The 13,649-nt window shown below is 39.5% G+C and overlaps 1 protein-coding gene across 1 annotated transcript in view; it reads right to left on the bottom strand.

Annotated features, from left to right (window-relative positions):
• The window catches only part of DIP2C (disco interacting protein 2 homolog C), a 166,119-nt gene that overhangs the window by 68,004 nt on the left and 84,466 nt on the right, over window positions 1-13,649 (bottom strand). The window contains 5 exon segments of the mRNA XM_019471878.1: window positions 1,309-1,510; window positions 5,979-6,093; window positions 6,956-7,164; window positions 9,409-9,545; window positions 11,158-11,297. Coding sequence (XP_019327423.1) covers window positions 1,309-1,510; window positions 5,979-6,093; window positions 6,956-7,164; window positions 9,409-9,545; window positions 11,158-11,297 — 803 coding nt within the window.

The following is a 13,649-nucleotide window of genomic DNA, read 5'->3' as shown; positions in this document are numbered from 1 at the left end:
TCCACCGGGGGGGTGGGGTGGGGTGGGGAGTGAGCGAGCGGCTGTGTGGTGCTCAGTTGCTGACTGAGGTTAAACCACGACAAGCAGCAACAAGGAAATACGAAATTGAGCACTGCAGTTAAAGGCTTCATAGAATCATAGAATCATTGAGGTTGGAAAAGACCTCTAAGATCATCGAGTCCAACCGTCAACCCAACACCACCATGTCCACTAAACCATGTCCCTAAGTGCCTCATCTACTCGTCTTGCTTCATTGCTTTTGTTAAGTTAGGGGAAGTCACTGTTAGCCTCTGACAGTCCCAGTACCCGCAAACTAAGATTATGGTTTTGATTTCTGAAACATTTGTCCAAGGGTTTTAAATAAAGAAACACTCTGATGGTTTTGGCAAATTTGCACTGAATTCATGATGGATAGTCCCCATATTCGAGATCCAGAGGGTAAAAACACTTCATAGTGTTTTTCAAGCTGGTTTTCAGAGCGGAAAGTAACCAACACTTAGTATAACGTAGCTGAATTCAGGTCTTAAGCCTGAGGCTACAGATCCAGAAATCCCTGAAATTAATCTGAGTACTAAAATCTGCAATTGGATTCAAAGTAAAAAATTTGCTAAAAAGGTTCTTGTTCATTGGGCATGAATAACCAGTGACTGGACTACAGCAGGCTCCAAGGGCTTTCTTGGTCATTTGAGTCAGTGCTTTGCTGTATCATTTCATCCAATATTCTTCATAAAGTGTGGCAGAACTTCTGAAGAACCATCTTAAAACTAGTTAGGGTTTTCTCTCAAATATACCTGCTGTAAGAATAATCCAGAACCTCCCTACTCAGGTAAAAACCTTTATCCTCATTCTTGGGTTTAATTTATTCATGACCAGTTTTTAAGTATTTGCTCTTCTTCCAATACTTATTTAGTGTCCTCTTCCTCTCTATTTCTACTTTTCAGACTCAGCCTTCAAATAAGCCAAGATTTTATCTTTCTCTGTTTCGGTCTCAGTCCATCCTCTTTAAATATAACTGAGCAGGAATTTACAAGGAACTCCAGGTATGGTCTCAGCAGTGCCTTCTAGAGTGATAAAAATGTCTTCATCTTTACTGACCTTAGGTTTTTGGAGCATTTTTCCTTGCATCTTTGTGAAGGTACTTCTAGCTTCTGCCAAAACCAATGATGTCCTTAACACACCTGATATATTTAACAGGAACAGCTGATCGAGCTGATTCTCACCTGCATTAACAGTTACTTGATTTTGCTCCATACAGTACCATGAACACACAGCTTTAAGTCATGGTCCCTTTGCCTTCACTCATCTTACCTGGTTGCTTTTGCCTTGGTTTAGGCAGGTTTGTTACACATGTGTGGGGACACATCAGCACATTACAAGGATGCAGTGATCCTTCCAAGAAGAGCTGTTTGGTTTCTGACAGGTGTATTCCTCCCAGCGGCGTCTTGGGAAGCGTGTTTGCTGGTACGAGCGCTAAGCAGTAGACTCCCACTTGATGAATACTGTCAATAGCCTAAAAAAAGCAGGAAGTCGATTTTAATGAAAGGCTAATTTTTCATCACAACAAGCACATGTTGTTCTGAATTACTGCATAAAACAACCCTAATAATTAACTGGCAATGGAAAGACACTTCAGCAATGTCAGTGGTAAGGAGGTTCTTTTCAGTGGGAACAGGTGGACGGAAATGTAACACTGATGTTATTACACTCATTCCAGAAGATAAAAAAGCAAACAAAAACCTGGTGATAAATACACAGAAATCTATTAAGAAATGCTACCTAGGCATCCCTTAGGCACACGTTAGTAGCACGTATCCTGGAGATTTATTACTAAGATGGGCTGGCAACTCATGTGAAAGTGATTTTAACCGGCGCGCTTCTCAGAATTAAAGTTCAAAGGATTCCTATCAACTGAACACCCAGTCCATCTTGCAAAGCAAAAAAAAATTTCAAAAGTTGCACGTATATCACCATATACTTACTGATGTATGTAGCTTATAAATATTTTAAATTTTTCTAAGAAACTCTTTCACTCCCTGATTACTGTGTAAAAGATCCACAGGCAGGAATGGGAATTGGTACAATATAAGGGAAAACTATGAAACCATCCACTTGAAAAAAACCCTGTTGAATGAAAACCTGAAAAATAAGCTTCTTTGAATCTTATAATAACCATGTTCATTGTCTGACAAGTGGAGTAAACTGCATCACTTTCAAAAAATTTATAATGTACAGTATCTATGTAATTTATTTAGTTAAATATGAATATCCATGCACTTAAGATTTTAATTCCATACACATTTTAACTGGTTATTTTCCTTATGTTGGTAACAAAAATTGCAGCGAGTTAAAAAAACAACTTCAGACATCCAAGCAGACTGAGAAACAACTTACAGACAGCATCTCTAATGAGTAGTTAAATGTTCAAAAAGATAATTTACTTAACTTGCATTTTAATTTTTAACTGTGAGAAAAGTGAACGCATACATCTGTTGCCTTGAAGATATAATCTATATTCTGAGAATCAAATAATCATTTATAGTTATGTACTTAAGTGTAGACCAATAAATTACGGATTAATTCTACACAGACTCTAAGTAATACTTTGCTTTTGGCTTCTGTTTGCTTCTTTTTTTATTTATTTGATTGCAAAATTTCATAAGAAAGAATAATAAAGCAGTTACTCATTTCACAAATATTGCAGTTTTAGTAGTGGTAGATCTCATGGTAGTATTGGAAGACTTTGCTGCTGGTCTACATACACCTTACCTGAAAGATCAGCAAAAGCGAGCTATATATGACAGCCAACACACAATGTCTCATGCTTCTGGCAGAAACCATCATAACTTCCTAATCATAATGTTATTTGTAGGTTCTGAAAAGCAGTGATAAATCATGGGATCCTCACCTGACATCAGCTTGAAGGAAAACTGTTATGGGGCAAGTAACCACTCTTATTCAAACATACGACAGTGTGGCTCCTAGAGTTGCTGAATGGAAAGCAATACTCAGCTGGGGTGGGATGAGGGGTGTTATATATAATGATTCCCCCGTGACTTCTGAACTGTCTCCTTCGATACCTACCTCTGCAGCACAATGCCTGATAAAATGTCATGGGTCATTCCAAACTGTCACCTTTCACACTTTGGAATTTGGCACTGAAGCAGGGAATGACTTTGTTTCACAAGGATGAGCCCTAATGAACGGAGCCATATAATTTTGTGAGAGAAGAGTACCAGTCAATTTTAATACTGCTGGCATTTATGCCTCTTGATGAGATGGCTTGTTTTTTGAAATTAGTCTGTCCAGCCAGAAGTAAACAGAGTATCTGAAATATTTATCCCTCTGTTTCATTGAGAAAATGGATTAGAGATACCAGGACTTGCAGAGTCCAGATTGCTATGTTGTTCAAGCTAAGAAAACATCCCATTCTGACAAAATTCTCCAGGCAGACACTCTCCAGATCTGCAGTAGATCTCCTAGCTTTGCCTAGTCCTGTCAAGTCCTGCCAGTGCGTTGGCACTGGTAAAACTAACATCCAGTCTGTCAGGTACAGGAGCCCCAACTGGGCCTGAAAGGTCAGATCAGTTTGCAGCAGTCTGGGAGATGAATGAATATCTAGGATCCATCTGACTAAATGTGGGATCTTCACTCACACTGTCACTAAAAAACCACACTCCTCCACTACTCTCAAGACACTCTTTACCCAGCCTGACCACTCTCCCAACCATGACTCTGCTAAAACCCATAGATGCAGTCCAACATAGTCCCATACGTACAGCAGCTCTACTGTCCTTCAGCCCTCTGCTGAGGAGCAGGAACGGTCAGGGAGAGTCAGAACAAGGTGCAACCCACTGGAAACAAGTCCTGCAAATCGATGCAGCTCAACTCTAGGGAAGAGATGCAGAGACACAGCAAGGCACAGCAGAAGCAGGCAGTGTAGGGCAGGGCTGGCACAGGGCAGCACACGCAGGGAGTCAGACGAGTCTCACAAATATCATCATAAATGAGTAGCAATTTGGTAGTTTGTTATCATGGACGTCATTGAGAGTCATGACCCAAGTGTGATATTGTTACGTTGCTCATCAGTAGCAGATGATTCAGATACAACTGGTTACCACTTCCTGACATCTGTCATTAAAAATCTGATTGGGAAGGAGGCACAATGCATCCCACATGTTCCTGGCTTCTGTCCTCCATCTCTGCTCTCAGCTGAAGTGGAACCAGAAATTTCTTCACATAGTGATGCATGCCAGAGTTGAAGACTTCACACAGGGGTGTACTTTCTGTACATATGTGTACTTTGATATATGGCCTACCACTCCCAGACACTGCTGTGACTTGATCATACTCAGAATAATAACTGACTTTTGGCAGGAGCAACTTGACACCGGACTTTCACAGTGTTCAGTACTTAATTCTACTGACTATGATGGTGTAAGACATCATTTCTGTAAAAGTCACAAAAACACTCAGCTGACAAAACTGGAGAAGTGTTAAGTCCAGAATTTCAACCTTTTCTTTAGGAGCTTGTTACTTGACAAAAATTGTCAAAGCATGGGCAATCCAAAAGCCTCTCCTTCTAAAATAGGTTGCCCTAGGTGCTACTAGGTGTTTCAAAGGCTTTCTGTGTGATGGACAAGCTAGAGGTTCTAGCTTTTCTTGGTAATAATTTAGATCTACTGTGAATATGAGATGCCTCTAGCTGTATGAAATGTAGTTACCTTCTAAATCAAGAGAGCAGACAAACCTGTCTTGAGATGGATGAAAGCTTATTTGTTCAGTCTGTTCAAGGATACTGTAGATAGATTCCCTTTCTTATTCAGTACAAAGCAATAATGAATAAAAACATGTTCTCTGAATTGCGTGGGATCTTTTTCTTTGGCTCTTGGGTAAAGCAAAAAAGATGTTTGCAATATATTTACCTGAGAAGAGTCCTTGAGGAAGGATAGAAAGGAAGGTAAGCAAGGGAAGTGGAAGTAACAGGTGACCAGCTGTAGGCAGAGACCATTTCACAAGGTAGCAACAGACAGACTTCATTTGACTACATCTCCATTAAACCTACTGCTTTTGAGTGAGAATTGGCTTAACCGTGGAGATGGAGGAGATAGAAGATGACTGCCATCTAAAGTATCTCATTTTTTGTGTGTGGACGTTCAAGTTGAAAAAACTTTGAGTACAGTTAATGATATTGCCTTAACTTGGACTGCTATATGTAAGGAGAAGATCAGAATTTTTTAGTATTCAGTAGCTTGTCTTGTGGTCAAAGTGTCCACAACACCACCAAGGTGGGTTTCATCACAGCAGTTATGTGCCTTGCATGATCCACCAGACAGCTGGAATGGAATTCCTCACAATAGGTGTCCTTTATGCAGGTAACCTCACTGTAGATACCTACATCTGAGCTAATCAATCACTTCCCTTCATTTCAGTGGAGAGAAATTGGCATTTTTAGGCTGTGTTTCATTCCGTTTATTTTAGCTATCAACATGGTACACTAGAAACACCTAATTCTCTCCCATTGATTAAAAAAAAAATCTGGAGATCTAGCTCAGATACGTATATCTACTTTTGATGAGGTCAACTCCATACCAGTGCCAATAACTGTTTAGTCAGAGACTTTGGTAGCTTTTGACAGTACGAGTATATAATACATTCATTCATTACCCTTTTGAAGTAATGAATGACTATATCCTTATGAACCATATGCTACTCTCTCCTTGCTATTACTTACTTCAATTCATCCCTGTTTTCTTACAGCATTTTGACTAGGAAAAGGCTCACTCTTTGCATATGTGTGGCCCAAATAGGAACTGTCACTCAGAAGAATCTAATTTTGTGCTCATTAGGTGCAAGTGCAACTGAAGGTGGACTTACAATTATACAAAGACAAATGTCAGTTACCTTGGGGGCCTGAAAGATCAATAAAAAGAATATAAAGCAGGAAAAAATAGCTTCCAAACGTACATAAAGAGCATTACCTGGAGAACTCTACTCATCCATTGAAAACTGTCTTCCTCTGTGGAATCTGGCCTTTGCTCAGCAACAATAACTATCCTTTCATCGTGCAGCACGCTTACTGAAAACACTGCTATTCTGTAGAAGAGAAGGAGAGAAGAGTACTTAGTGCCAGGACAGATGGAAAAACCTGTCTTCTAAGTTAACCCTCCATAACTATGATTTTGTTACTTATTACTCAGACAACTGTGCATCAATTAGTATTTTATTTATGGGGAAAAAGCAACAAGAACAGTTTTGGATAACTTCTGGAAGAGAAATAGGGGGGTTTGTTCTAGAATCATGTAAATACAGGCATAATGCAGGGTTGGAGAAGTGAACCTTCTTGGGATAAGAAAAGCACTACATTTGGGTCACACTGAGGTTGTTGTTAAACTGTTGTATAACAGCCAGCATAAGCACCTTCTTTGGCCCCACCTTAAGAGAAAGTAATTGCAACATCATTTTGTGAGAGGTCTGCTGTGTGATCACGTGTGAGCACATGTTACTGCATTAGGCTTTTCAGAAGTTTTAGATGTCTCCTGCTCAGTTGCAGCACCTCAGGAAGGTCACACAAGGAACTGCTGTCATGTTCAAGAACTTCAGTGTTAGACACATGGGAAATGTTCAACTTGGAAAGCTAGGATTCTGTTGAGTCAACACCTTCAGAATTAACCAACTGTTCAACAGAAAATTTTAATAATCACCGTTTTGGACCTTGGTATCTGCCTCAACACTGTCTTAGGTTTCCCTCTGCTGTCTCCTGGTTCTAGCCATATAAACAGCAATGTAGGGAAACCGCAAAGAAATTTCGTATCATTGCTATTTTACTGATATCAGCAACTTTGAGAAAGCCCAGTGCAGATTAGGCACTGCCTTCTGAAAGCATTTTGGGTCACTTACACCTGGTCTAAGCAAAATAAGGATTTCTACCATAATATAAGAAAAGAAAGGGTCAAACCTTCCCCTGTAGACAAATTTCATTGGTTCCACGGCCAGTGCTGTTGCTACAATATCATCAGCATTATGTCTTCTTCCACTGACAACCATCAAACCATCCATTTTGCCAATAACAAAGACAAGTCCACCTGGTCCTATAAAGCCTAGTAGTCCGGTCCTTATAAAAGGATATTCAGTGATAGGGCCACCAGAACTGGTCATAGGAAACACCTGTAAGACAGAGAAACACAGGTCTTCCATTCTATATGCGGAGATCATGCTGCAAAATATTTCAGGCATGCTCCCTCAGATGGCTCTTCTGGAATGAAGTAAATAGGTCACTGGTGATGCTCTTTACTCTTCACTGACCATAAAGGGAGTGTCAGGAAACTCCTAGACTAGTGTGTGTAATTTTCAATACCCGAGTTCCAGCAACTTCAGTCCCACTCTATTTACCATACACATTTTCCCTAACCGTGGCTCTGTAGATCACTTATGACCTTAAAAAAATATATAAATCAACATAAACAGTATTGAATTAAAAAAAACGCTCTGCAGAGTGCAGCTAACCTGAGGTGCTATGTATAGGTTACCTGAGAGACTAAATCATAAACGTTACAGTAGAGGTTCTTTTCAGTACCTCATGCTCATTTCCAGCACAGTATAGAGAAATAAGCAGGCTAGAAGTGAAGCTATTTTAAGGTACTGTACATTAATGACTCTTGCAGCTGACCACATTTTTATCTAAGGTCAATTAAGTCCTCACAATACCAGTGATAATGCCTTCTGTAGCACGTCTGAAAGTGAAAATACAGCCCTATACAGAGCCTCTCTAAATGTTTGAATACCAGATGCATATGTGACTTCCACAGGGTAGATTTCTACCACTTTTCCTATCCTAACTAGCACGGCGTTATCCTTCTGGCATGTGAGCTACTTTGAGCTGCATTCTGACACAACCACACTTTCCTACTGTTGCTTCTTTAAACTGAAAGAGTCTAAAGGCAAGTTATTTAATACAATGGCAAGTGGAAGACCATGGCTATGTAGTGTCCTTCAAGGCTCATCTAAAAAGAAAGGTCAAATTCTGCTGCCAGATGCCCATGTGTGACTTACTGAATATATAATGCTTATACATCCTCAGCCATCATTCACTTCAGGAACACAAAACTCTGATTCTCTAATACCTGCAACATGAATTACAGAGTAAAAGAGAAAAGAGGCCCACATGGAGAGGGCTCCTAAGAACATGCTTAACTTTAAAAATGAGTGGTCCTGCTCACTCAATGGCAATATATTTGCTTACCATTAGGAATAAATCTAAATCAATCTAAATATGCTGTTAAACTGCAGACTCAGTTATGAATTATGAATGATTTTACAATTACAGCACATACTGCAAAATGAACATAAGTACCTTTCTACCCTGAAATATGTCAAATCTGGGATTATCATTCACACTGGGTATTGCTGAATGTACTTGTAGCACAGCAAACAGCTATCAACAAATTTCAGATCACAATAGCATAGTAGGATTCGTGGCTTCAATAGCAGGATGGAGAATCGTATCCACTAGTCTCCATTAATTATTTAATGTATAGTGTTTACAACATTCAGATCTGCATTTTGCAGGAGATATTAGTCATGTTTGGTCTATTAAAAATGGTAATATCAGAGCATTTGTTAAGGGAAATGTAAATGTAAATGTTTTCTTAACTTTTTTCTCAACTATTAAATGAGAAAAGGATCAGAACTTAATAAAAATCTCAGCTCAAATTTTTTCAGTATTTCTCTGATTTGTTAAGCCTTTCATATTGGCTTCAGCAGAAGTTAGTGATAACAAGTAAGCAGGTACAACAGAGCTATCAATACAGCTGTCTGCACTGGAGCTGAAACCTACTGAAAAACAGATTCCACAAAGCAAAAAGCCTTTCACCTAAGGCATTTCAAACAAAAGCAGGTGGGGACTAATTAGGAAAAGGTATCTTTGCTATTCAAATACCTCTTGAAGACTGCATCTGTCAGGATTCTGTATAAATGCAAGCCTTTAACACTGGCTGCGTTGTGGAAATGTTGGAAACTGCTTTTTAAAGATACCCAGCAGCCTTCCTACTGGTTGCGACAATCAAATTCTGTACGTAGCTAGCTCATAGACTTGTACAATACTACCTTTTGAACTTTGTCTTTCTTCCTGATTTCCTTCTGATTGTTTCAGCCCCTGGTATCTTCTTTCAAAATTAAAGTAAAAGCTCTTCAAAGCCAAAACTAAACCCACATAAAGATCTGCTATTGCACTTAATGAAATGGGCTTCAGTGCAGATTATCTGGCTAGAGTACCTTAGGACCCAAGCCACAAGTATTGATTATTACTGCTATTCTGATATTATTACTATCAATATTTTATGTGAAATATTATCCTGAAATAGAAAAAGTTAAAAAGGAAGAATTTTATATAGCATTTTTTGGACAGCTTACCTCAAAAGTATTTTTGGTCATGCCCGAGAGTCCATAATACGATGTACCCGTTGCAATAGCACATACACAAAGTTCTCCTATTTCATCTGTTTTACAGAGCTGAGGAATTCCATCTGGCTTCACTGAACACATTATAGCTAGAGGGAGAGCAAAGGACTTTAAAAAATATTATAAAATGAACTACAGAATAATATAAATGCTGTGGGAAAGACACTGTGGTGGAGTTCCCATAAACAAATAGATTATATGTAGTCTCCAATGTCTAACAATCGGTTTCTCAAACATTAAGGTGTTCAACATTATCAAATGTTATTTATATTATAAATAATACTTACACAAAGAATGCAAAGATCTTTATGTAAACTCAGTCTTTACACTGATAACAAAACCTAATTTGCCTGGCTCTCTAAAATTTCAGTTGATCAGTAATACTGTGAAATGTGATTGTGTTCCCAGTTTTGCATACTGAAGACCAGATTTGCTGCAGTCAGTGCAAAATGAAATAACCTAACGAATGGAGTTCTTGATAATAATTATACCGCCAGGGAGGCAGGCAACCAGGAAAGTAGCTCACAAAGTAGCAAGTAACACCATATGAAAGATCAAGATATTCTAGGAGACTAGTACGGTTGTTTTACTAAGAATTTATCAGAGCTCAGACTCCCTCTCACCGGTCTTACAGGACTGCACAGACAGCAGGAGCTAAACAGGAGGGATTAGAAAGCACTGGTCTGAGGAAGAAGCACTATTTTATGTGTGAGCCATGTGAATAAGAATCAAGTATGCTGCTTTAGCTACAATCCCTGGAGTAGGAGTCCAGCACGTGTAGATTTTGCAGTTGGAAAGAGGATATGATGAACAAGGCAGACCAAGAATGACTCAGCATGTCTTTTAAGTACAAGTGTAAAGAATCTTGAACAACCTTTCTCTCACGCTGAGGATAAACAGGAGCATGTTTATTAAAATGATCAGAATGTAGTATGAAGTGCAAGATGGCACATCTATAATAATATCTTACACGATAACTATTAGACAACAACCAATCTTATCTTCCTTTATTTTAAGTTTTTCAACTGAAATTTTGTAAGATGCATCATTATGTTTTATCCCTTTGGTGCATAACAGCCATCCTCTTACGAAAAACTACAGCATTATCCTTTCCTAGTCTCTATAACATCTCATTTAAAATCTAGCTCTTATGAAAAATCTTATCTTCATCTTTAGAAGCACTGGCTTCAGTTTGAATTTATCAACATGAACTGTTCAGTCCTACCTCCTCTTTCTAGTAACTGGGTGATAGCATAAGACCTTTGGAAAAACATTCTGCAAGCCTTCAGATAGCAATTTTGTTGATCCTTAGCATAGGTTATGAAAACTTTCACTACCGAGTCTCACCTGGGTCAGGCTTATGCATATTTACAGCCTCCAGACACCAGAATCCAACCTTCTTATTTTCTGTACCAGTATCTCACAGTTAAGGAATGGATGTTCTGATGTGGTGACAGGTTGTTTAAAGCACACCACTAATGCGAGTAAGGACAGCCATGGAGGTAAACAGAGAGAAGAAATCTTGGGATTTCCAAACTATGAAGTTTTACAAGGTAATGCTTTTGGACTAAAATGTTTTCAAGTACACGTGTTCTAATCCCAAAGCTTGTTGTCTAACAGCAAAGTATGCCCACCTATGACTTTTTACAGCTAATTACTTAAATTGATGAATCATAGTAAGTTTCAAAGAAAGTTCCTTACCTCCTGGCATCACTAAGCCAACATCCTGGACAGTCAGAACGGAAAGCTTTTCTTCAGAGTCCACTCGAATCACTCCGTAAGTGAGACCATGCATGGACAGAACTCCTCTGCCTGGTGGCTGATTGCTGTCATCTGTCGGCCTGCAACCATGAGTTATAACATCAGTGCACCATGAGGCAGACGTAAGCATTTACTTATTCTTAATGGACTGCTATTGCAAATACTCCCCTATTTGAGAGTTTAAAATTTCACCTTCTTTTTTCCCCTACTAGACCTGACAGAACCCTGTTTTTCAGTCATTTCTGCGTAATCATGTCTGTCACCTCTTCCATTCAGTAGCCACCCACATATATGGGGCTGCAGAGATGAAACACCTAACATTTACCCAACCCAGCCTGTATTTAATTTTCAGATAGATTTATAAAGATTGCTTGATTACCCAAGTAAAGGCCTTTTGCCCTGTTTTAAAAATACTGAAAGGCAGTGCAGATGATGTGGACGGAAACTGCACTCTAAGTATTTGGAACTGATCAGCAAACAACTTGATAAACTCTCTGCACGTTACCTATTTTGAGGCAACCTAGAACTAGGAAACCAAACTCACCTGCCAGACTAAAAGCCTAACTCTAGCACACTGGTATCAAAGCCAAGATTAAACTACAAGTATGCTGTGTTTAAATCACAGATATGACTTCCCACTCCCGATACTTAAGCATTTAAAATTACTAAACAGAGAAATTAGGTTGTAATAGATTCACTGCCAAGTATCTGTGGAAACTGCAAGGACTTTACCATCTTTATTTTAGTGCATGTAATTGAATTCTTCCTATTCTAATTTACCACATGAAAATTAAAACAAATTACACCTTCATCAGTCATGGTCAAAACATTGTGGATGCAGCCTCTTTGTAACGCCTCATTTTGCTCAGATTCACTGCCGACACACTGTACAGTTCCACAGCATCAGCACAAGCTGTCTGTCAACTTGTTTCAATATAAAACCGTCTCCTGTATCAGTGGATACAATTATACCTATGTAGAGTGCGGCTTGAGCAAACGAATGTTGACGTATGCAAGTTACTAAGTCAGGGGAATATGTCAGGGCTTTTCATGCCTGGAAAGATTCTTATACTGTCCTGCATTTTAAAATGCAAAACTGGAAGCTAACGCGATGCTGATTTGAGTGTGGATAATGCATCCATGTAAAGCAGCCAGACTCCAGCTATTTTGAAGATGGAAAACCCAGCCAATATTTAGTTCAAGATTCTGCATTTTTCCTAAATACTCCATCATAACACAACTATTTTTTAACAGATAATGTCCTTTTATATGACATTTCTCCTCTACTGTGCTTGAAATACTAGATGGGCCTTAGCCAATCATGCTCATGTAAGCCTTGCAGTGAGCAGCACTATAAATTTCAATTAATAGGTTTTACGAGGCATATTTCTCAAGTGACATTGTCAACAAAGAAGGATGTGGGCACGCTTGAAAATGCATTAGAGCATACCAAATGGTGCTAGTAAACAAGCAGCTGTGATAAATAACATTCCCATCATGTTAAAGGAATTTCAGTGACATTATTGATCAACTTCCTCTCATCCTTGCTCCCCAAAACATACATTTTACTGCTCATGAGAAGAGAGGTCTCCTGCAGGCACACACAGCTTCTCACAACCTTCTAGGAGCAGAGGCTATCTAGACTTTAATCACATACATTTTCTTGCCTTACTCATCACATCCAAAGACTGCTAAAAAGAAGAGCAGGCACAGCTTTGAAAGACACTGGCTGTGTACAGGACAGGGGTGCAAGGGAGGGAAGCTGGAGGCAGGAGGCCTGCTAGGATCATGCTGGGGGACTTGTCAATAGAGCTACACTTGCTGTGGCCTCAGTTGAGATAACAGCTTTGCCCGTGTTAGCAATAAGTGCTGTGCAACAGAAGCAGGTGTGCAGAAGGAAAGAGTTGGTGCCCAGGACCTGGGGACCACAGGACAGGCATTTCAGAGCTGCTATTTCAGAGTACTTCTGGTACCCTGGTAGTTGAGGTGGATCCTTGAATAAGACACCAGTTAACTGTGCTTGAGTCTCCTCTTGCAGGCAACTAGTTATATGACACTGAAAAGGAATACAGTCAGAGGACCAGGATGGAGGAGTGAGGTGGGGAGCCAAGCACCTGACAGCACCTATACATTGTCTTAGAAAGTATCTTGTCAGCAACAATCCTGCAAAATATGGTATCTTATTTTGTCCTGTCCATGATAACCACATGGGAACATCCCTAAAACAAGTATCTCTGCCAAGCAGAAAGAGAAAAATCACTTGGAAAGAAGGTGAGATATAAATCATAGATCATAGAATTAGTTTAGGTTGGAAGGGACATTTAAAGGTCATCTAGTCCAACCCCCCTGCTGTGGGCAGGGACATCTTCAACTAGATCAGGTTGCTCAGAGCCCCGTCCAACCTGACCTTGAATGTTTCCAGGGATGGGGCA

Source organism: Aptenodytes forsteri, unplaced genomic scaffold (genome assembly GCF_000699145.1).
Source record: "Aptenodytes forsteri isolate BGI_AS27 unplaced genomic scaffold, ASM69914v1 Scaffold257, whole genome shotgun sequence".
NCBI lineage: Eukaryota > Metazoa > Chordata > Aves > Sphenisciformes > Spheniscidae > Aptenodytes > Aptenodytes forsteri.
This window is presented reverse-complemented; position numbering and strand designations above follow the sequence as displayed.